Here is a 22,905-nt window from a genome sequence, read left to right as displayed (position 1 = left end):
TCATCCCCGAAACACACCGCCACACCCACACCCACTCACACCACAACATGGTATTTTAAAAAGAGAAAAGGCCAGATGCACATTCAAAAACAAAGAGAAGGGTCCACAAATCTAGTTCTTACCCTGGTTATCCTTAAGCGTGACAATGCGGTTAAGCACAAGCTTCTCAGGGGTGGATTCACGATCAACGCAAACATAGAAGTTACGCATAGCCTGGAAACGGACACAGTGCTTGTTATTCTCGACATCATCCTCAGCAGCCGCCTTGGGCCAAGGCGCAGACTTGGAGATATCCGTGATACCAGTCTCGACCATGGCATCCTTGTAGATTTCCTCGGAATCGGGGTTGATATCAGCGAGGAAACCCTTAGGGTGGGCGGACGGATCCTCGGACTTGAAGAGCTGGTTGAAAGCGCGGACCTCAGCACGGATAGGGCTGTTGTGTTCGGCGGACTCGCCGACCCAGTGGATGAAGGACTTGGGCTTCTTGGGGGTTTCGCCTTCAGCGGGTTTCTCGTATTTGGCGTGGACGACTGTGACTTCGCCGGTTGCTGGATCGGTCTCGAAGGAGGTTGCGGTGATGGGGTAGGGGGCTTTGAGGAGACCGACTGTCTTGCCTGGGGCGAGGCGGAAGTAGTCCGGCGAGTCAACGGCGCGGAAGTCGGAGCGCTCGATGTAGATTGTCTTTGTGAAGGGGATGTTGTGGGTGCCAAAGGAGGGATCCTTGGGTGAGAAGGGGGAGTCGACTAGTTCGACGTGGCCGTCGGGGAGGTCGTCGATGATGACCTTCAATGGCTCGAGAACGACCATTAGACGGGGCACTGTGGTCTCCAGGTACTGGCGGATGGCCTGTTCGAACTTGGCGACTTGGACGTTGGTTGTGTTCTTTGTTACGCCGAGCTCGTTGACGAAGGAGAGGATTGCACCGGGGGGAACACCACGGCGACGAAGAGCAATGAGGGTGTACAAGCGGGGATCATCCCAGTCGCGGACATGGCCCTCCTTCACAAGCTGGATAATCTTGCGCTTGGAGAGGACAGTTCCGGTGATGTTGAGACGACCATATTCACGCTGGTTAGGGCGGTAGACCTCCAGCTTATCGCAGAGCCAATCATACGAGACACGGGAAAGCTCGAACTCTGTGGTACAGAGCGAGTGCGAGATCTCCTCAATGCTATCACACAGACAATGGGCGAAGTCGTAGGTGGGGTAGATCTTCCACTTGCCACCGGTACGATGGTGCTGCTTCTCCTCGCTGTCCATGATACGCCAGGCAAACAGATCCCACATCTGGGGGTTAGGGTCTGTGAGATCTTGCTTCATACGCAGAGCAGCCTCACCGGCCTTATACTTGCCATCACGCATAGCACGGAACTCAGCCATGGACTCCTCAATGGGACGGGTGCGGTGGCTACAAGCGAAACGTTCTCCGCCGCGCTGGCCGCCCTCACCCTCTCCACGCTGAACCTTGATCTCGGCCTTGGTGCAGTGGCACATGTATGCGCCATCACGCTTGATGAGATCCTCAGCAAGCTCGTAGAGACGGTCGAAGTTGTCACTGGCGCAGGTCTCACGCACAGGCTTGAATCCAAGCCAGGTCACGATATCGCGGATGGCATTGTAGTAGCGCTCCTCCTCACCTTCGGGGTTGGTGTCGTCAAAGCGCAGGATGCACTCGCCGCCGTGGTGCTTGGCGAATCCAAAGTTGATGGCAATGGCCTTGCTGTGACCGATATGGAGGAATCCGTTGGGCTCGGGCGGAAATCGTGTGCGGATCTTGGGGACAGTCTCGGAGAGGGGCTTTTCCTGGTAGACTTCCGACAGGAAACCGACCTTGAACATGGCATCAGGATCCCGGGGGGGAGCAGCCTCCTTTGCATTGGCCTTGGGAGCCTTGGGAGCCTTCTCCTTGACAGGCTTGGGCTGGTCCTTGCGGTCCTTCTTGGCCTGCTCCTTGGCCTCCTTCTTAAGCTGGCTCTTGGACTTCTTGTTGGGGTCTGTAGGCTCAGCGACCTCCTTGGGCCTCTCGGGCAGATCAACAGGCTTTCCGGGATCCATTGCGACGAATGAGTGTAGGGACAAATGTGGGGGATATTTTTTCTCAACGAGGGGCTCTTTGTATATGCTTATCAGTCCCACTTATCGGTCCGATTCTGCCCCGGATGAGTCATTGGGCACGTGAGCGCGGTGTTTGATAGTTCAATTTGATAGATCGCGTGCATGTAAAGCTATACATTCAATTATTGCTATACAATATGATACAGAGAGTCGCAGACTCCAACGGAAAACACAAATGCCGCCTATTAGCCCTCCACCGGAATGCCAATACAGACCCAATGAAATAAAAATAGACCCGTATCATGCGCACTGAACCATTATGCAACGCCCCGACATGACACAGCGCATGCATCATAAAACATGTACAATATAAAAAATGGGTACCCAGATAGAAGTAGGAAAGGAAAGAGGTGGAAGAAAGAGATTGAACAAGTGCGGGGGTATATGGCGGATGAAAGTGTGGACAAGAAATGGAAGAGAGGGAAGAAGAAGAAGAAGAAGAAGAGAAGTTTGGAGCAATCAAAAGAGTTGCTTGGTATCAATGAGCTCTGTGTTACTCGGACGATCACGCTCCATATGGAACCACCACTCCCGGCCTGTTTTGTGATTCCAGGAGCCGGTGCAGGTGTCTTTTTCCCATGGCAATGCCTGGCTAGACATACTGCTCATGGGTGTGATAGGAGTAACTGGGGTGGAAGGAGAAGTGCCCATAACCGACCGACCACTCAAGCTGCCCCAGCCAAAGCGAGATGTGCTAGAAGAAGGCGAGGCAACCTCTTCAGGGGGTGGGATGGGAGGACTCGAGCCCTTCTCGAAGCAGTTAACGCCCACTCCGGCGGCGAATGAGAGGGACTGGTTGGAAGCAAGAAGCTGCTTCCAACCGATCAAACCACCGTCAGCCTCCTGGCCTGTGATATCAGGGCGGAGAATGAATTGAGGGATTGATGCACCGGTCGCGGGATCTCTGACGCCGCTACGGCCCATAAAGGCTGGCATATGGAACTCATACACCGTCTTCGGTCCATCGTGGTTGTTTTCCTGGTGTTTGTATCTTTCACAAGCGGCCCAAATACCGTAATCGTCCATTTCCTGTTCGGGCTCGTCCTCGAACTGTGTGGCTTGCGCATTGTCAGGCACAAAGCTGTCCGAGTAATCCTGGATCAGCACTGGCATTCCTGCCTCCGTGTCCTTCGCGGCCATGTCGATGAATGTTTGAGCGCGAATTCGAGCAGAAGTTAGGTTGTTGCCGGCTGGTAGGGCGAGCGGGCGGGTATTCACAGACCCATATGAGCTTCGGGGGAGACTGTATCGGTCGGGTCGGAGCAAGGCCTTTCCCTTTAAGATGGGTCGGCAAGCAGCCTGGAGCGCACCAGGGGGTTCCACATCATTGGGTGCGCGGAGAGATTCCAGTTCGGGGAATCCGGCGGAGAGAATGCTTTGGGCAAGGTGGGAGTTGGGGGTATTGGAGGTTTTGGTAGATTTCTGGAAGGGAAGGGTGTCAAGTTGAGTGAGAGCTGTGCCTGGGTCTGGGCAGGCCACGTCCCAGTGAAGGTATTTCAAAGTAGACGAGGCAAGGATAGGCTGGAAGATCATATCTTCTTTTGGGAGAGTTGGGCATTTTTCTGTCTGAACGATCTTGAATCGCTCGAGCTGTCGTAGTGATGAGAGTATCTTGGAAATGACAAGAATGGACTCGATGTTCTGCTCGACCAAAACAAATGTCTTGAGGGAATTCGACTCGGGTCGCGACGTATACTGTGTGAGACCGGCGTCTGTGATGCCGGGTAAGTTCTCTAGTCGTAATGACTCCAATGGTGGTAGACACAGCAAGGTACTATCGGCGAAGGCGTCCTCGTTGAAAGAGGAGATGCACAGATTTCGCAAGGAGGGGAGAAGGTCGAACATTCGTAGGAAGATGCTAGGCTCTAACGCGCCATTTCCGTTCAACCCATAAAGCATCAAAGTTTCCAAGCTTGACCAAGAGGTGTGGTAGTCTAGGAATTCAAACATCTGCGAAGGACCCAAACTTCCAGGGCAAAAGTCGTCGCGAGGGGATACCTCTGATACTTCTGCAGCCTCGCCTAAAACCCAAGTGTGCTCTTTTAGCTTCTTGCGAGTCGACAGAGCATGGGTCAGACGGTCGAATTCGTGATGATAGGGGATAGACAAGCCCAAAAGACGCTCCAAGTTCGGGCATACCATGACCACCGAAGCAACAAGGTCGCGGTATTCCTGCCATTGGACACTTTGTCTTGTAGTGGTAAAGATCAAGTCCAACTGTGGCACGCGCAATTCGTAAACAAGATTGGCCAACAACTTTCGTTCGCGCAGGGTCCGTCTCAGGAGTTTCAGGCGGCTTCCGCGCTTCAAACGGTATTTCTTCAATTGAGCCGGGGAGTCATTTCCAACAATGTGAATATGGTGATAGCTATGGCAAAATTAGCAAACCGGACATCTTCCTGCAAATCCCTGCAATCAAGACGGGCCGCACGGGTACTCACAGAGGCGCTCTGACGGCCTTTTCCCACGACCGACACGTCAAGGACAAGGCATGAAGATCGCGTTGGAAACACGTCGTGCATCCTGTCTGGTGCTGGCCTTTGTGTAGTTCCTCCAGGTGATGAATGATCACCTCATACACCTCCTGGGGTATACGACGTTGAATAGGTTCTGTGATCTTGGGGATAGAGCCCTGGGAGTCGAATTGGCGATAGGACGACGCGGGCGAGGAGGGGGGAGTATGCAGTCGGCGCGGTTGAGGCGCTGTAGTTGGTTCTATAGGAGGATACGGACGAGGTTCGCGAGGCAATTGGTTGAACAGGCGCAGCATAGTCGGCAATATGGTCCTCAGGGATTGAGCTGTAGAACCCCGGGTTCTCCGGTCTAGTAGCAACAACACTCATTGTGAATGTGCTCTAGCATCGGAGCGATGCGACACACGGGGAAAAGCAAAGTTAATTGCAATATAGAAGAGGGATGTGTGGAATGTAGGGATACAGGATGGCGTAGCTGGGCGTAATGAAGTATAGAGGGCGAATGCCAGGCACGTCTGCAAGGATGAAGGAGTAAGAAGGATATCCAAACGAGCGGAGTACGAAGCCCGTTGAACCAAACTCTTGGCTTTCTCCCAGGGACGCCACGTTTTTACGGATTTTCGTAAAGAAAAGGAAGATCTCCCCCCACTGGAGTTGCTGAGCCGTGCATGTACAGCGGAGACGGCTTGACAGGGGCGGTTCAGGGGTTGATCCATCCGAACACCCAGCTTTCTACAGCACAAAGTCTACTGTATGTTATAGTTACTCATATGTGAGGGACATATACTATTGTCCTGATCTATCTAGACATCTAACTTGTAGCATCTATCATATCACAAACAAGTTTGAATATAAAATGTGGCATCTATGGAAAGGTCTGAGGGTTCTGCACTATCACCTGTTCGGGCTTAATATTGTGGGTCATAGGGCGGTTTACCCCTTTTCCTCTTCTCTTTTCGTTGCTTTTGCTCTTGACATTAATACTTAGTGCTATATCACAGACCTTGGGATGTTTCATCTTATACAAGGTCCGAGCAGACTCTTTTTGTGACCCCAATCCGTACAAGCCCGAGTATACAGTTGTCACCTAACTGCATATACCCAAGTGCAAAACGAACCGGGGCCCATGCGCACTATGCAAGCCATCAAAAAAGGCAATCGCCTAATCTTAACTTCATTCTGCATTACGGGGTACATGTATACGGAGTACACTAGAGTCGTCATTCCATGCCTCAATGTATGGTACACTAATGGCGTTTATTAAAATGTCAAATGCTAAATCCCAAAAACTAGTCAATTCAGAGCCCTAGCAACAATCTCCCGAGATCGATCACGATCTGCAGAGCCACACTTTCCACTTTTCGGAAACTCTCCACGCCACCCAGATAGGGGTAGTGAGCAACACACCATATATCACTCATTACTGGATTCACGGAAAAACACGGGAATCTCGGGAGCCAATGCTCGGCACTATAGTCCCTTTGACTATATATGCAGAAGAAATATCCGAGAACGTGGGAAAGAATCAGAGCTGAAACCCGATCTCGGTGGGGGCCAGCTCCATACAGTTCCCCATTGGGGCCAATGGAACCATTGGATCTGGCGAGCGATGGGGAATGTGCCACTTGCTCGGTGTGTGTGATTGCGGGATTTGGAATACATTTGCCTAATTGATCCACTAGACTGCTTTCATTTGCTCGTCTGGGTATGTATGTGATGTACGGGGCTTGGCTAATTTGATGGTCTTGCATGCAGATGCAGATAATACAGATCGGCTCGGGGCTGGATGCTATTTATGGGGTGTCTGGAAGTACTCGAGTTTTGTCCCTATGTGTCGTGTTGTGATACCGTCCCTAGACGTGCTTTGTTTTGGATGAAGTGATATGCCAAACTTTGATGTTTGATCTTTTGTCTATTGCTCGAAGATTTAAATAGATTATACAGTGGGGCATTGAGATGAAGTGGTTTGCTATAGCTGGTTCGGTTTTGATTACCGTGCTTTTATTTATGCTTATTGATCACCAACCCCTGGGGTTGATGTACTTACCCGTGCAATTCCGTGTACAGTAGCACCGGGTTGTACACTTGCAGGGTGAGGTACAACACTCTACTTCTAGCTAGTGCATAGGAGCGGTCTAGCTACATTTATTGGAATGTGAATCTCTTGGGAATGAAGTTTCCTGCAGATTGGGACAGAAGTCATCTATAATGGGCAAATCACGAGAGAACATGCAGCCGCAACATTTACAGTAAGGTCTTTACTTTCTTTATATATCTGTATGGCTGTTATCTAATCGAGCTGCTACGAATTCAGCAGAGTCCACTGTCTACGCTCCATGATACCCTATTTTCCCTCCACACACAGGCTCATATTGCTGCTGCATATGCCGAGATACACCTAATCTCATTAAGATAGCCCTGACCTTCATGGCTATAAGTGTGCTCTTTCCATACCTTTATTTTTAGTTACAAGTATCTTAACAACGTTTTCTGGCTGTGTCAATTTCGGAATACCTTAGTAGGCCATGATATATAATAGCACCGGACACCTCACAATACAACGCCACGTGAATATATGCCTATCTGTACCTAATCCAACCAAATCAATTGTAAATTCATCTGTAAATAGGTCTTTGAACAAGTCCTTCATTTCAATCAACTAAGAAACTAGTATTAAATTGTTAAAATTATCTAGTAGTGTGCAACAATCTTCTCCTAAAGTGGCCCTTGGAAGGAATGGTGGTAACCTATAGTGGGGCCTTCCCTTCAACAAATTCGGGGGTATGGCGCAATTGGCAGCGCGTGTGACTCCAGTTCACAAGGTTATCTGATCGAGACGGGTTACCCTCAAATTTACTTTTTTATTACTTTTCTTTTTTTCCTTTCCTATTGGAATTGAAATTACTTCCTGGGACATTTTGACAATGTCGGCTTTTTTTTGGGGGCTTTCATCGGGGCGCTAAAGTCCGATAGTCTCTGCAAGGGATACACACTGACCCCTACTACATGTACCACTACGTCTAACGTTATCGCGGACCTCAGAACCGAAGTAAATCACCCCAGGCAATCAGAACCAAGCCATTAGCCAATTCACTTGGAAAGATTCTATAGAGTATATTCAGCTAAATTTGCCAAGGTGGAGCAGAGGTAATTTGAGCAATATATGTTGATGCACCTCGAAGAGCCGAATGGGAATTCAATTCTGCAGAACCCATGTATTAAAGCCTGCCTCGGACCAATACTTCGGTGATCTAAGCTACTTATCAATGCAAAGCCAGCCTGTGCGGGCGGGTACCTTGCTGAAACTTCTACGCCTCTCGTTGCTCTAATACTGTATCCTAGAGCGCCCCTTGACTCGAGCTACAGACAGCCAAGAAACAGTACAGTGCTGACCGCCACCTGTATGAACAAATCTAATGCTATGGTTTCAGTGATTTCCAAAACAATGGCTAAAGCAATGAGGCCAAGCACATTGTGCCAAGTTCTGTTCAGCTTTCATCCCAACCCAATTCCCCGAAGCCATTTTAATCAACATTGGAAATGGCAAGCGGCAGCTTTCTTCACGTCAAATGAAAGGTGGACGGCATTGAGTAGACCTACATGACCAGATTGAGTGAGGCTGACTGAGAAAGGTTCCGAAATATTGGATACTCTAAATTTTGATGCCGCCCGTTTAAGGGCAATCGGAGGATCTTGAATCAGGGCAAAATCTGCTGAATTGCCCTACGAGTTACCTTGAACATTTGTACCGGATCATTTCCTGCACAGGAATAGCAACCGCAAGGACAAGACTACCCAGGACCGTCTTAATCTCCCTCACGCAAGAACTTTCGATTAGGAAAGACAGTTATATGCAAACCCCATCTGAGGGCATATGTGATAGTTACATGAGCTAAAAAGAGAACAGGAAAAATGATGCATCATCGTCAACAATGCACTCAGGTGCCAAGTTGAGCACATTTGCGCAGATTATATCTTATACAATTTAGCCAAGCAGCTAAATCTCTAAAGCGGATCTTGAACTTGGGACAACTTTTGCCCACCCCTTGGATATCATGCCTTTTGACTCCGAGGGCGACAAATGGTCTTGGTAAGCAAGTCGCTTTTCCAATTTGACCCTATACTGACCCCGAGGAAGTGAATCATGTATAAGAGGCCATCGATCCTCTAAATGTGCACACTTTGATCGCCCCATGAAGCGGATACCCAAGGCGGGGCGCCCGCTCACACATTGTACCCATGTTAATGGAGCAAATTGTCATTGTCGAGAGGTTTGGGCGATTATGGTTCCGCTTGCTCCAGGTATATCGTATCGGTCTTCTAGATTGACTCCATAACATAGACTGAGATATATTTCTATAGGTTCGCCGCTTTGCAAACCATACTTCCACCAAGAGTTTTCATCACCCATCACGGAAGGCTCTGAACCAGACCCTCAATCTATGTGACTATGCTTCCCACGTTGATCATATCACGAGAAAGAACACGGTCTCCTAAAGTGATTGAACCTGAATCTGTCAATTAGTTTGAGTTATTCTATTGTTTTGGTACATTGTGTGAAGCCTTTGAGAATACTAGAGGTAGAAATTTCTATTACGTTACTTTGGTTAGAGCTACGTATTTCCCGGTTTGCATGTCCAAACCGACGCACTACAAGGATCAATCGTATCAGATCGAGCATAAAGGATAGAATGATACTCAAAGATCCGGATTGACCAGCCTCTTCTCTCATAACTGTCATTCCAAGGTCACATTCCCGACCGTGACCACGCATCTTTGTGTGGTATTCTCAAAAGCCCGCAAATGCCCTCATTCTTGATCAACCCGGAGCACGTTGACGGACATAGATTCCAGAGACTTCAATATCACCTTCACCTTTCGTATACACAAGTATTACGAGTCTGAGTATGACGCAGTCAAATATTGGTCAAAAGACAATCCATTTCCAGATCAATGCATACACAACGGAAGAACCTCACGGTAAGAAGACTCTTCTCCAGGAAAAAGCCCCATTCCAGAGGGATCTCTTCTTAGAAAAAAGCGCTCTAGCTGCAACAATTTCGAGGGAGCATCAAGCGACCGCTGTTGACGATGAAGCATAAGCTTTCTGAGCTCGATGTTTAACCGCTCCAATTCAACCTCTGCCTTTAACAAAGTAACCAGGAAAAGACAGACGTCACCAAATATGAGAATCACTGCTACCAGACGGATGACGTGTTTATGCGTAGACAGAAAGTCCCATATATCGAACTCGGGAGATGTGTGGTCTTCATATTGCCAGTTATAAGTGCGACGTCGGTTCATGAATGGACTTGGCGATGTATCGCTCCATTGATAGCGATCGGGCTGTACTCCCCAGCCAATTCCATATACATCATATGCAGTGCGCTTTTGAGGATCCGAAAGGATTTCGTGTGCAGCGACAATGAGGCGGTACCGCTCTACCCGTTCATCTTTGGACAAGCCTTGAGATATGGTGGCCATGCTCAGGTCTGGGTGGTAGGCTTTCACCAGGTCATAGTATCTTGCCTTCTGATATTTTTGGCCTCTTCGAGTACCGAGTATATCATACGGTGTCAGGGCATTCGTCGATGGCCAGGGAGCGCAAGAAGTACAATTGCGCTTACATTTTGAGACATCAGAGGTTGTGTGAGGGAAGTGTGTTGATTTTGAGATCAATTTTAGAGATCGAATCGATGCAACGCGATACATAGTCAACAGAGGCTGTCTGCTTCGAGTGGCTGCGTCGCAGTAGTCTTATATGAGCCATAGTGCGTCAATTTGCTGACTTGAATGCTACCCCTTTGATTGAGTATGCATGATGGCTAGATGATCAGCTATACCCCCGGGTCCTCATGGAGAGGGGTTCCGAGTGGTAATGAGCAGTTTTGCGATGCTTTTCTCCCCTTGTCTGTGAATCGTGCAAGGCACATACTGCATGCATGATAGCAAGAAAAGCAGGTTAGCTGGACCGATGGCTAGAGAGAAGATGATGAATAACAAGACGTTGAATTCTTGAGAAAGCCTTTCAGCTTTATACATGGTATTCCTGCGAGAGGACCTAATGCCCAGATACGGTATCGTGCGGGCCACTCTCACAACTTGGCCTTCCCCCCCGCCTCCCCCGAAAACCGATAAACAATCTCCCCAAACGACCCCACAGCAAAGACATAGAACCATCTTAACACCTCGTCACCGGTATTGACAATCCCATGCTCGGCATTTCGTGGAATGAAGACAGTGCACCCGGCTTGCACCTTGGTGGTCACGCCGTCAACAGTCATATCGCCTTCCCCCTCGAGAATATGATAAATCTCGGCTTGGTCGTGGCGATGCGGACACAGACGACCTGTTTGGGGTGGGCAGATCGCTATCCCTGCACTTAAATCTGTTGTATCTGTTTGCGGGGCTGAGATTAGGGTGTGCCAAGATACATTGTTGTTTGATGGCGCGGGAAAGGTTTCTGAAGGGGTGGTTTCTGTGTACCTTGCTCGGAGGATTGTTGGTGACATTGTTCTATAGTGAGGAAGAGGTTGTACCGACTACTGTGATTAGTATGCGAAAGACTGCTTTATATGACGTTACTTCATCCTGTTGTGACGTGGGGCCTGGGAAATATTATCTGATTATAGAATGCGGACCCCTTCAGAGTGAGCTGTCCTGTGGAATACACCTGGCACTGTTTTGGACGTAGCCACGAACTCATTGCATTAATCAGTCAGTGGAGTGCGAGTGTCACACACCTCGCTGGTCTTGACGACGGGTGTTTTCCCAGGATTCATCGTCCCAATGCAAACAGAACAACTTTGTCTAGCTGGCAACCGATACTCACAGGGAACTTGTTGTCAGACATACGCTCCGTAGTAGGCGACGTGTAGCTGCTTCAGCTTCATTCTGCCCTCCCCGTTTCTAACACAAGGGATCCCCATTCGGAAGAAAGATCGAGAAGGGAAGTTTCTATACAAAGGGGGGGTCCCCTCTTCTTTCCCTATTTCCACCCCCCATGCCTCCTGTCACCCATGCGGCTCCTACACACAGAGCCCTGTGCAGCAACTACAAGCCACGGGCGATTACGGCCGATTTGCCTAACCGACGAGAACCAGAGCAAGCTAATCATTCTTATTTCTGTCATCTTCTAAGAATATGGAAAGACCTCCCGGCACGCTGCGATATGGTTGGGAATGAGAATTCAATAGATGGTCCGAGCAGAAATGAGGAGTGATTATTGCACCAGCCAACCCAGATGGGAATAGCATGTTGCTGCTACGGCTGCCATCGACCCGACCAAGATTATGGATGCAATTCCACTTGTGATGACATTGCTGTCTACTCAGCTGTTGTCAATCTCGCAAGGTATTTTGCCAGGTTAGAAAATATTCGAGGCTATCTAGCGTCCTTATGGGAGATTGCGAAAGAGTGGGATGGCCTAGATCCTATTATTGCCCTGGGAAGACATTCCTTGCCCGAAGACATCATCAACGCCTTTTGATATCCACTAGAGGAGGAAATGCCGTCTGGCGGGGTCCAAGTCTTCAATTGCAAGTGCAGTTTCGAAACATAGCATTCCATCTATGTTCTCCAGTCCAAGGGGGTCGACAGCTTGCTACGAAACATTGCTCATCAACTGTCATCAAGTGGCGTTAGGCTTACCATCCGAACGTAGATCAATCTATGGACGTGGTAGATTTCGAATCGATACTTTTTGACCAAGCATCCAAAGTGGGGAGCCCCGTGACAGGAGTTCCCACCTCAAAATGGGTGGGACGCTGAGACATTTTCGAGGGCCAGAAACGTCGTCTTTCACGTCACATCAGAAGCCGAACTGGCAGGCTGAGGTTTCAACGCAGCTCCTCTACCTACATCTCCTGAATCGTGTCGGCTTTTCGGTTGAATTCTCGACGAAGGCTATTTCAAAATGACAGAATTCAGGGAACACCTGGCTGATCTCATCATTGCGTTCTAGTTGTTCCATTATCCCGTGAGCATAAGTTTGTACACAGGCCATTTATAAAATATTGAATTTTCTTGACAAAACCCTCATAGCCAGTGGAATGAATGGTTCATGCATTGTTCTTAGCCTCTTTTGATGCCTCTTTTTGGCCTCTGTTTTACTGATATTCAAGTACCTCGGCTTTTATTTGTGAACGGTACGTGGACCACACAGAAGGGGAAGAAAGACTCATGACTCCTGATGTATATCTCAATCGTGACTCTAATTTCGATCACTGTGGCCCACACACTACACTCCAAACTCTCGAAAATGGTTCGCTTAGACTCTATAACCAATAGCTGCCCATGTTGTCACGAATACGAGATCTGGCCTCGTTTTCAGCCCCTTGGCATCTTGGCTTTCAGGGTCCATCAACCGTAGATCCCGTGTTATCACCAAATTAGGGCACAACATAGCAGATCAACAAGCTTTTAAAGTCTTCGCTCGCGCCGTTGTAGAGTAGTGATCTGGTACAGTCTCTTGCAGAATATTAACGGTCTTGACGAAAATGCTCCTCCGTCCTCGGTTTCTCACTGTTCTCGCCTTGCTCGCCGTTCCAAGGGGGGTACTATCACGAGGCGGCCATGGTGGCTCTAGCAGCGACAGTGGCAGTGGGAGCAGCAGTGGCAGCAGCGGCAGCTATGACGATAGCGGTTCCAGTGGTAGCGACGACACCTCTTCAACGTCTCCATCATCCGGTGGAGGCCTCAGCTGCACAGACAGCCACCGCCTCAGCCTAGAGGATATGCAACCTTACCACTACGGGCAATACAACCGGGACCCACGCGCAGGTCACGCCAGTGCCTACAGCGACTTTGACGGCGTGTTCTTCAAAGGCGTAGCAAAATACAAGTACACAATCACAACGCCGCCACCAAACATCACCGAATTGGGGAAGCCTAAAGTCGGTTCAATCGAATGTCCCACTGGCGAACAGTATATCCGCATGCTTGGCGCTGCATGGGTTGCTGGCAGACCTCCCAGGCCGGCCGGGCCGGAGAACCCCATTGCGATTGGATTCAAGGCGTGGAAGAGCAACATACGGCTGTCGGATATCGACTATTCGTATAGTGTATGTGAAAAGGTGGATCTTCTGCGCTTTGGCACGACAGTGGATTTGATCCATGACAGTTACGACAATATTACTGCGATGGATGCCGTGGACCTAAATATTACGCAGGCCTCTGAGGACAGCGATATGATTCTGTTTGACGGTGTTTATGATTTGAAAGATTGGGCTGACAGTGCACGGAGCAAGCTGGAGCCACAAAAGTACGACAACAGCGGTCTTTCTGATCAAATGCTTTACCTTCCGAAGGGTACATGCTCCGAAGGGAGCAGCTTGGGTAAAGTGATGATGAGATGGAATGGAACGTCTGTTAAGGGGTCCTTGACCAATGAGACTCTGCAGTTGAACTTGTCTGGCTCGATGGTTGCGGGATTCGAGAGTACCAGCATTCATGATTCGAGTCAGACGAAGGTCAATGTGACTTTTGAGATTGCTTTCGAGGGAATTTTGGACGCTGCGAATTCGACGCAGGTGGTGTTGACGGGTGCGGCGAGTCATAACGAGTCACTGGTTACCTTTGAGAGGGCTAGTAGTGCTACCATTTCAAGAGTGTCAGTGTATTTGGTCCTTTTGTCTTTACTGACTTTCTCCTCGATCATCCTGTGATGAAATGGAGTTTCACCTTGTATAATGTCTCTTCGTATGTACTTATGACTTCATGCTCCTTGTTTTAGTGAAGTGCCAAAAAACCATATCTAGATCTCAGTTGATATTGTGTGACAGAGCTGAACCGAAAACAGCACATGAAATGGTCTCTCAGGCTGCTAATTGAGGTAAGACGTGTCCTCCCAAAAAAGCCATGAATGGGCAATATGCACGCCCATGCATGCCTTGTAGAAGTAGACATCCCACGGAGGAGCATCAAAAATCTAACAACTTACTATAGAATCCATGAAAAGCACAGAGCTACCAGCAGATGCACAACCAACCCGAGCCAAACTATGCCCAAACGCCACAAAAATGACTCTAGGTAACAAACCTAGCTACCAATGCTCATCCACAACCAACCACTACCAAGAGAACAACCCAATCAGACCACAGGCAAGAAGAAGAAAATACTACCAATACCAGCGCGAGAAGAAGAAGAAGAAGAAGAAGAAAAAGAAGAAGAAGAGAGGAAGAATCAAAGAGCAAGCAAAAGAGCTGGTATCAGAATTTGGACTGAGGAAACGCGGCAACGAGTCCAGAGAAAAATAGAGATAGGGATAACGATAGAAATAGAGAGATAACAAGAAGTAAGCTATCATAACTGCGCTGGAGACTGGAGACCGAAGACAGAAAAGACATCAGAAGCAAAGGCGTGAAACTAGGGCCAGCACGACATGTCGATTCAATAGGCACATGAAAATACCCAAAACCTAACTCCAAATCCAAACACGCAAATTCAACCGGGAGACATTGTTTAGATGTGATAATGAAAAAAGGAAACCCGGGAGAACGGGGTATGTGACTGGTTGCTAGCTGGTAGTGAAATCGGAATCACAAATCACAGCCCACAGATCAAGTCTAAGAGACATGATCGATGTGATGTGATGCGATCGCACGACTAACTGCCAGGATAGAAACTAGACTGAGAGGGAAAGGGACATTGGGGCAAACACCAGCTTGAGAGAACCTGACGGATAGCCGAAGTAGAAAATGGACATGACAGACATCAGACATGAAGATTGAGACATGAAGGTAGGGAAACGCAGATGGAAAGAGGAACCCATATTTGCGGGCTGAAGTGATGCATCCGAGAGGGCATGTACAAGACAAGTAGGAAAATGTATGCCAGATCAAGACTCCATGATCATGCAGTAGGAGATGAATGAAAAACGTAATCACATGTCAAAGGTATCGTCAACATTGAAAATTCCGGGCTCTGTGCCATCGTGCGTCTTCTGAACGCCTGTCATGCGCTGGTCGACTGAGTTACCGGACCGGTGAGAGCGCCGGTACCCGTCGGCATGGTCATGCATCGCGTCTTCTTCCATGTGGTCGCTCAAATCGTCGTCTTTCAGGTGGTGGTCGATGGAACTCTCGTTGACAAAGGTGAATCCCTTGAAGTTGGCTTGCATTCCGGGGGAAAGAGGGGTAGAGCCGGGCATGAGGCCGTTGGCCAGGGCGGCTGCACGGAGGTTCAGCGAATTGTTGGTCTCCAACGCGTTTGTAAACTCTGGGTCGAAGTTGGAGGTGTCGGTGTCGGACTGCAATTGGGGCTTGAATGGAGGGATCACCTGCTTGCGGCACAGTGATTCCCAATTGATGTCGTGGAAGAATGGGTGGGCCATCAGCTCCTTAGCATCGCCGTTGGCGCCCAGGCGGTGCTTGGGGTTCCGGTTCAGCAAACCCTTGACGAAGTTTCGACCCTCGGTGCTAAGAGCATCTCTGGGGAATCGGACCTTGCCAAAGGCAATGTTCTTGTACATCTGTTGGGTGTCCTCGGCGTAGAATGGACTCCATCCGCAGCACATCTCAAAGACCAACACTCCCAGAGACCAGAAGTCGACCATCTTTGTGTATCCTTGTTCGTCAAGCAGGACCTCGGGGGCCAGATATTCAGTGGTACCACAGAAGGTGTTGGTTGTGTCGTTTTGTGTCAGGTTGGCCTTGGACAAACCGAAGTCACAAAGTGCAATGTGACCGTTGGCATCTAGCAGAATGTTCTCTGGCTTGAGATCACGGTACACAATGTCATGGTCGTGGAGATGTTGCAAAGCCAGAATCAACTCAGCAATGTAGAACTTCGCCCGGGCCTCCTGGAATCGGCCTTCACGCTGCAAATGCCAGAACAGTTCACCACCGGACATGTAATCCGTGACAAGGTAGAGATCTGTCGGAGTCTGGAAAGAGAACTTGAGGCCGACAATGAACGGAGATGCTGTCATAGCAGTACGCACAAGAATATTGCGCTCTCCAAGGGTATGTGCCACTTCCTTCTTCTGAATTATGACCTTCTTCTGCAAGACCTTCATGGCATAGATACGCTGAGTATCCTTCTTCTTGACCTGATAAACCTGACCGAAAGTTCCCTTTCCGATAAGCTTGAGGATAAGGAAATCATTCGGCCCAACCTGCTTGCGATCCGTCTTTTCGAAGTTCATCTCGAGGTGGATTTCACCTGACACTTGATTGTCTCCAGCGCCGCGGGCGACCAGAGGGAACCAGCCTTCTAAGCGGCTGTGGTCTTCTTTCAGGTTGATGCAGAGTCGTACATGACCCAGGAAAGCTTCTTGGTTGTTGCGGTCGTAAACTGTAACATCAAGCTCGGACTGGTCTCCCATAACATCGCTAAATCACAAATTAGCCAGCGATTCAGTTAAAACTCAGTTTGATATAGAACTTACAAGGTTGCCTCGTGATCCCAGTGGGGGTCCGTGACAGGAGTCCGGCCCATGTGGTCACCGTCCACAGCACTGTTGTGACTGCTCTGTCGGCTTTTCATGGGAATGGCCATCGGTCGGCCGGCAGCAGCCTCTTCGGCATCGGACTCCTGCTGGCGTCTCTTTGTTTCCTCTTCACCATCACGAGCACCCTTGGAGATGTACTCATTCCATTCAAAAACGCACACCACGTACGGGTCAAAACTGGGGCGTAATCCTCGACCATCGGTGATCTTCACGAACAATTTACCGTTGATTGGCCCTGTGGGCGCACCGTTGGCAGGGGATGAGGATGTCGCAGGCTGGGAGGGGAATGCCTCGTCAAGCTTCATAGTGATCTCATCGGTGGAGCTTTCCATGTCTTCCGTGGTGGATTCCGGTTCGGGCTCTTGCGGAGCTGGCTCAGCTGGCGTGACTGGTGTGACCTCCTTCGGCTGAGAGGTTGGGACCTCGTTGGACATGGCCCTGGGGGTGAGGGGCGGGGTGTTCTTAAGACGCGACCCATCGGGCGCGTTTCCAGTTAGCTTGGCAAGGTTCTCGGAAGATACTGAAACACGGGGCTTCTCATGGTCGTGGAGGGGAGCTTCGGTCAGGGAGAATGCATCTGAGGGGAGAGAGGGATTGGAGAAGTGGGTGGCAAGGACGGGGTCATCAGAAATGCTGGAGACTGGGAGGGAAGTTTGACGGCGGGAAGCATCATCGGGGGTTGCGGGTGGAATGAGGTAACTCTTCAGGGTATTAAAGATAGATGAGGTGCCTGGACTCGTCCCAAGTTCCATCTCATCTGAGTCATGTTGCAACAGCGAATGAGGAGGAGTGGGCAGGCCAGCAGGTACAGTTTCCATCATCTTATCAGACCCATCTTCATGTTCCATCATGACAAAGGACTCGGAGGAATCGGAGTGTGGGAGCGCATTTGATTGAGGGTCCTCAGAGGATTTCGACAGGCACGACCAAAAGCGCGGCAAACTCGCTTTATCACCGGAGATAGAACCAACCTGGAAGTAGTTGTGCATTATGGAAGGCAGACGCTTGTCCGCAGGATCGGGTTCCGGTGTAGCGATTCCAGTCGGCGTAGGGGTTGACCCATTTGAGCCGATCTGGTCTTGATTCTCGTCCTCCGATGTAGAACTAATGGGATGGAAGGTTAGCCATCTGCTTATCTTGATCTTGTGAGAAGTCCTCATCAAATGTCGTAGGCAAAGTCCGACGAGGATCGAGGGAGCGGCAGAAAAGGCCTCGAAACGTGTTTCATGCAGGTTGAAACCCAGAACGTCTGCAATGCCATGCAGTGTAAGGGAGACCTCCCCACACAAGAAAGAGAAAAAGAACATACGGGATTGACTTCATTGCATCGTGCAACTCGGTTCCGCTCGCCATTGTGATTCCATTCAAAGATTATCGGAGGGGGCGGGGTTGGGTTGAAAATTGAGGAAGGCAAAAATTGGAGGTTGACTAAGGAAGTTTGCGGGTTGAACCCGAGCCCCAACTGGATTCGGCGAAATCGAGTATTGAGAGTCAAGTATTGGAGTATTGGTGGGGAAATGTTGGAAATGTTGGCACTGTTGGAACTATTGGAATTGGAAGAGGAATTCTTCGATAATCCACTCTTTAGATGTTCATTCACCCATGTCTCCGCGCTAAATGTCCCTTGCCCGAATGACCAGCTGAAAGGAGCTGATCATAAGCCGTGAGATTATAAGAAAGCCTGAACCCCCGGGGCTTTGAACGCTTTTGTATTTTTCTATGCAGTCTATTTCCTATTTAGAAGAGGCAAATCATTTTGGGGGGGAAGCCCAAAGGAAAGGGTTGGTGGAGACCAAAGTAATATCAAGAGAAAGACTCGGGATCTTGTTCTCGATTGCCTAATTAGGAGCGTCTACCATTTTCGTACACTTTAAGGATTTAATTTCATTCATGTATGGCAGATTAGATTCATTTCCCAAGGCACATGGTCCACGTAGGATCCAGGGTTGGAATTTAGAGGCTGATACAAGGGCATTTGGATCTCAATATGTCGAAATTCCACTGGAATTTTCGAATTTTGTCTCTTATCGCGCTCGAATGCATTCTCCGAGGGGCGGGGTACTGTGCGATTTCATCATCTGGTGACAGAGACCGCTTCTTTATATCCGGAGTAGTGTTTTCCGTATACTTCCTTCTTACTAGTGTTGTACTCTGTACAATGTACTCTGCACACTGCACTTGACTTATAACTCGTATATCGCGCCTCCTTCCTACTGTGAAACCATGGATTGAATACGATCTACACAAGCCGATCGCGATCGTGGTGCAGCCTTTCAGCTTTGAGCTTCTAATATGGCCCGGCCCTCTCAGCTCCCCTTGCATCTGCAAATATGCTGTGGTCACTCAATGCTCCAAGGCTACCCTCCACATGCGTCATCGGTCCCTCACTGCGACACTAGCACCAACACGGTTCGGTGGAGCTCACTACCAGTGCGTTAATTGTGCCACAAATGCGAGCTTCAAGCGCTACTACATGAAGTAGTAGATCGCTTTCTTTCCACATCTCCGAATTTGGTGGGGAGGATCGGCGTTCGCCTCCCCCTCTTGATTGTAGAAGTAGAACGAATGGAATGACATGGAAAAGGATATCCTGGCCACGTTGGACCGGGTAAAGAGATCTAATTATTCTCATCCTTGTAGCTTTGGGAGAGTTAAAATATACATTTTGGATGCTTCGATTTCGGGCTTTGCTGCAGGATAGAATCATGCAGGATTCGCAAGGCATTATCCGTTATGCATCAGACCGAGCCCGAGGCGCAGAGGGTCATCTGCACGGTGTCACAATCTGCGGCCCTGTCAGCAATATTTTCCATTCACTTTGTCAAGGCTTCTACGATTGCAATTCGGGTTTCCTCGGTAGGTGAACCGAAGCCTTGACACGTTCTTGGGGCCGCCAGTTGCGCCAATTTAAGATGCCTAGAAATGGAGGCCCAAGCGGAACATGCTAATCTGGGAGCTCAAGCCTCTTGACATGTGAAGCTGAAGATATCCAGATTTCAGTTCAGAGAGGTCACAGGTTACACCACTCATTCTCCGTCAATCTAGGCTCAGGTGGAAGCTGTGGAAGTCATCTGGAGTGTAGGTTTCAGGCGAGAACGGTACCGGTGAGACATATTGGATGAAGATCTATATGAACTCATACATCCAGATTATCGAGTCACACCTATGATATCAAGAGGAATTTGAGACGGCAATGGCGGTTCAAGGCCTAGAATTGAATTCAGGAAAGTGCCCGACGTGCTCCGCGGTGAAGAACTGGGCGCTATGACGTCATTAAGAAGACGTTGCAATGAGATCATGTGATACGATCAGATTATGTGATCGAAGGTGAGCAATGCATGGATGACTGATTTCTCTGTCAGCGGTCTCTCCGCCCACACACGTGACACGGAACATCATTCAACCGGCAAAACAGCTACGCCTATCGATCCATTTGCGCTAAACGTGTTGAACCATCATCGCCAAAATGCCACGCAAGCTGAGGGCAGCTGCCCAAGCGGCAGCGGAGTCAATTAGTAAGTCGGTCGCAACACCAAAACACTCCAATGCCTCAACACAACCCCCCCCCCCCCCACTCTACTCCACCTATCCTTTAGGACGCGTTCGCGATTAACACTATACTAGAAAATGTACCTGTACTTCCTGAGGCCTCCGACGACGAAATGGTAGATGTTCCTTCATCCCAAGCATCTTCCCCCGTAGCCGAGCCCGAGGAACCTACCGCGGAATCCCCCGAACAGGATCACGATGTCGAACCTGAGGCTGAATCCAATGTTGAAGGCGAAACCGCGACCGAGGCTGAAGGTGAAGCCGAAGCTCCAGTCGAACCTTCAGCCGAACCTCAAGTTGAAGGAGAAGGTGTAGACACTGAGAATCAGACCCCCGCCGAACCTCAGGCAGAGGATGAGACCAGCGTCGCAACCCCCGGATCCAATGTACCCCAACTTCAGGTTGGCGATGACCCCAAGTACGGACCTGGCCGCCCATCCGTTGTCCCCAAGAAGCGTCGCATCGGACGTCCACCAAAGAACCCCCGCCCTGAAGATACTCTGGACGCCGACGGCCACATCCGCGTCACTACTCCAGTGAGAAGACGCCGAGGTCGCCCTGCTGCCAGCGGAGGACGCTGGGCTCGCAATCGCGGTCCTTCACATCTCACCCAAGTTCCCGTCGACAAAGAAGGAAACATGATGGATGTCATCAACGACGAAGTCTCGATCCCTCCTGATCCCATTGGTGCGACCAAGGTCGACCAGGACGGTCACCTTCAGGGAGGCCGTGAGTATCGCGTGCGTACTTTTTCGATTCTTGGCCGTGGCAACCGCCTCTACATGTTGTCGACCGAACCCGCTCGTTGCATTGGTTTCCGTGACTCCTACCTCTTCTTCCAGAAGCACAAGATGCTCTACAAGATCATCATTGATGACGATGCGAAGCGTGACCTGATTGAACGCGATTTAATCCCTCACTCCTACAAGGGTCGTGCAATCGGTGTTGTCACTGCTCGCTCTGTGTTCCGTGAGTTCGGCGCCAAGATCATCGTTGGAGGAAAGAAGATCATCGACGACTACGACGAGCAAGCTGCCCGTGAGCGTGGAGATGTTGAAGGGGAGCTGGCTGTCCCGGAAGACAGACTTCCCGCCCCAGGTGAGGAGTACAACCGCAACCAGTATGTTGCCTGGCACGGTGCCAGCAGTGTTTACCACACAAATGCCCCTACTGTGCCTCTCGCCGGCGGTAAGCCCGTTGATACAAAGAAGCGCCGTGTCCCCGTGACTGATGATAACTGGATGTTGGAGCATGCCCGTGCTGCAAGGTAAGTCACAATTCATGCAAAGCAAAATCCTAAAATTAACCCACTCTCCAGCAACTACAACCACAAACTTGCCGACATGCGCCGCGCCAACCTCAAGGGTGTCTACGAAGTGCACACAAATACAATGCAATACCCCAAGATCATGCAGCCAACTCACGTACGCTGGGAAGCCGTGCCTTTGGAATCAGACGCTCAAGCCGGGCTAGCAAGCAACATGTCCTCGCTTAACATCGCCAACGCAAACAGTCCCGAAGACACAAACGAACTTACCATCGAAAACTCCAACGACCAACAACCCACAGACCCCAAAAAAACAAACCCCGCAACAATGTTCCCCCCGGTCCCCCGCTCCGTCACAGACCGCTACGTTGTCCAAGATATCGTCTACGAATCGCCCCAGTATTCCAACATGGGAATTCCTGGCCCGGACGGCGATCTACAAGATATCGGCTACAACGGTATGATCAGCATTGCCAACCCCGCCAACCCGGAATTTATGACCCCTGAGATCATCGCCCTTCTCCCGTCAGAGTGCAAGGAGGCTCTTCTCGACGCTGCTACTGCAGAGGTTGAGTGGAAGTCTAAGTGGGGCACAGAGTCTGAGAATGGTCAGCGTGCTAAGCCTACGAAGAGCTATGCCTGGTTCCCTTGATTTCTTGATTTGATCTTCAAATTCGAACCCTCATTTTCGATTGACGTTTTCGGTTCGGCATGGTTATTAGGCTTTTTCTGGGATTTTCATTTTTGCTTGTGCATCGGCGAATGCTGGAGTTGGGTTGGATGGATTTGGTTGACGAATTACTCGTCGTGGGAGTTTTCTTTTTCGAGAGTGCGGTTTTTATGATCAACATGAGATCTATTTCTATCTCAATGATGCACTTGACTATCTATTTCTTTTCGATGCTGCCTTTGTGCTTGCATTCGATTGGATACAGATATGAGTAGGATAATAATGAAACATTTTTTTTTAAAAAAAGAAAACTTCGGATTATAAGCTGTAGAGGTTTCATGGTATTTAGAATAGGTTCAGTAGTGGCTATAGTATA

The 22,905-nt window shown here is 49.5% G+C and overlaps 8 protein-coding genes across 8 annotated transcripts; 3 read left to right on the top strand and 5 right to left on the bottom strand.

Moving 5' to 3' along the window:
• Positions 1–111: 111 nt before the first annotated feature.
• Positions 112–2,058, bottom strand: N7508_009629 (glutamine--tRNA ligase; the record flags this gene model as incomplete). The annotated part of the gene is made up of 1 exon (XM_058467692.1): positions 112–2,058. The coding sequence occupies one exon, from the start codon at positions 2,056–2,058 to the stop codon at positions 112–114; it is 1,947 nt and encodes a 648-aa protein (XP_058315538.1).
• A 519-nt stretch (positions 2,059–2,577) lies between these two features.
• Positions 2,578–4,961, bottom strand: N7508_009628 (uncharacterized protein; the record flags this gene model as incomplete). Its single annotated transcript, XM_058467691.1, has 3 exons — positions 2,578–4,486; positions 4,560–4,750; positions 4,776–4,961. 3 exons carry the CDS (start codon positions 4,959–4,961, stop codon positions 2,578–2,580), a joined length of 2,286 nt encoding a protein of 761 aa, XP_058315537.1.
• A 4,581-nt stretch (positions 4,962–9,542) lies between these two features.
• N7508_009627 (uncharacterized protein) lies at positions 9,543–10,076 on the bottom strand (the record flags this gene model as incomplete). The annotated part of the gene is made up of 1 exon (XM_058467690.1): positions 9,543–10,076. One exon carries the CDS (start codon positions 10,074–10,076, stop codon positions 9,543–9,545), a length of 534 nt encoding a protein of 177 aa, XP_058315536.1.
• Positions 10,077–10,687: 611 nt separating this feature from the next.
• On the bottom strand, positions 10,688–11,104 carry N7508_009626 (uncharacterized protein; the record flags this gene model as incomplete). Its single annotated transcript, XM_058467689.1, has 1 exon — positions 10,688–11,104. The coding sequence occupies one exon, from the start codon at positions 11,102–11,104 to the stop codon at positions 10,688–10,690; it is 417 nt and encodes a 138-aa protein (XP_058315535.1).
• Positions 11,105–13,090: 1,986 nt separating this feature from the next.
• On the top strand, positions 13,091–14,257 carry N7508_009625 (uncharacterized protein; the record flags this gene model as incomplete). Its single annotated transcript, XM_058467688.1, has 1 exon — positions 13,091–14,257. One exon carries the CDS (start codon positions 13,091–13,093, stop codon positions 14,255–14,257), a length of 1,167 nt encoding a protein of 388 aa, XP_058315534.1.
• Positions 14,258–14,611: 354 nt separating this feature from the next.
• Positions 14,612–14,848, top strand: N7508_009624 (uncharacterized protein; the record flags this gene model as incomplete). The annotated part of the gene is made up of 1 exon (XM_058467687.1): positions 14,612–14,848. One exon carries the CDS (start codon positions 14,612–14,614, stop codon positions 14,846–14,848), a length of 237 nt encoding a protein of 78 aa, XP_058315533.1.
• Positions 14,849–15,474: 626 nt separating this feature from the next.
• schA (serine/threonine protein kinase SCH9) lies at positions 15,475–18,396 on the bottom strand (the record flags this gene model as incomplete). Its single annotated transcript, XM_058467686.1, has 4 exons — positions 15,475–15,840; positions 16,762–16,924; positions 16,981–18,147; positions 18,353–18,396. 4 exons carry the CDS (start codon positions 18,394–18,396, stop codon positions 15,475–15,477), a joined length of 1,740 nt encoding a protein of 579 aa, XP_058315532.1.
• Positions 18,397–20,509: 2,113 nt separating this feature from the next.
• Positions 20,510–22,511, top strand: N7508_009622 (chromatin structure-remodeling complex subunit RSC7; the record flags this gene model as incomplete). The annotated part of the gene is made up of 3 exons (XM_058467685.1): positions 20,510–20,558; positions 20,668–21,859; positions 21,911–22,511. 3 exons carry the CDS (start codon positions 20,510–20,512, stop codon positions 22,509–22,511), a joined length of 1,842 nt encoding a protein of 613 aa, XP_058315531.1.
• Between the last annotated feature and the right edge of the window lie 394 nt (positions 22,512–22,905).

Source organism: Penicillium antarcticum (genome assembly GCF_028974205.1).
Source record: "Penicillium antarcticum strain IBT 31339 chromosome Unknown utg000009l_segment0_segment0, whole genome shotgun sequence".
Taxonomy (NCBI): Eukaryota; Fungi; Ascomycota; class Eurotiomycetes; order Eurotiales; family Aspergillaceae; genus Penicillium; species Penicillium antarcticum.
This window is presented reverse-complemented; position numbering and strand designations above follow the sequence as displayed.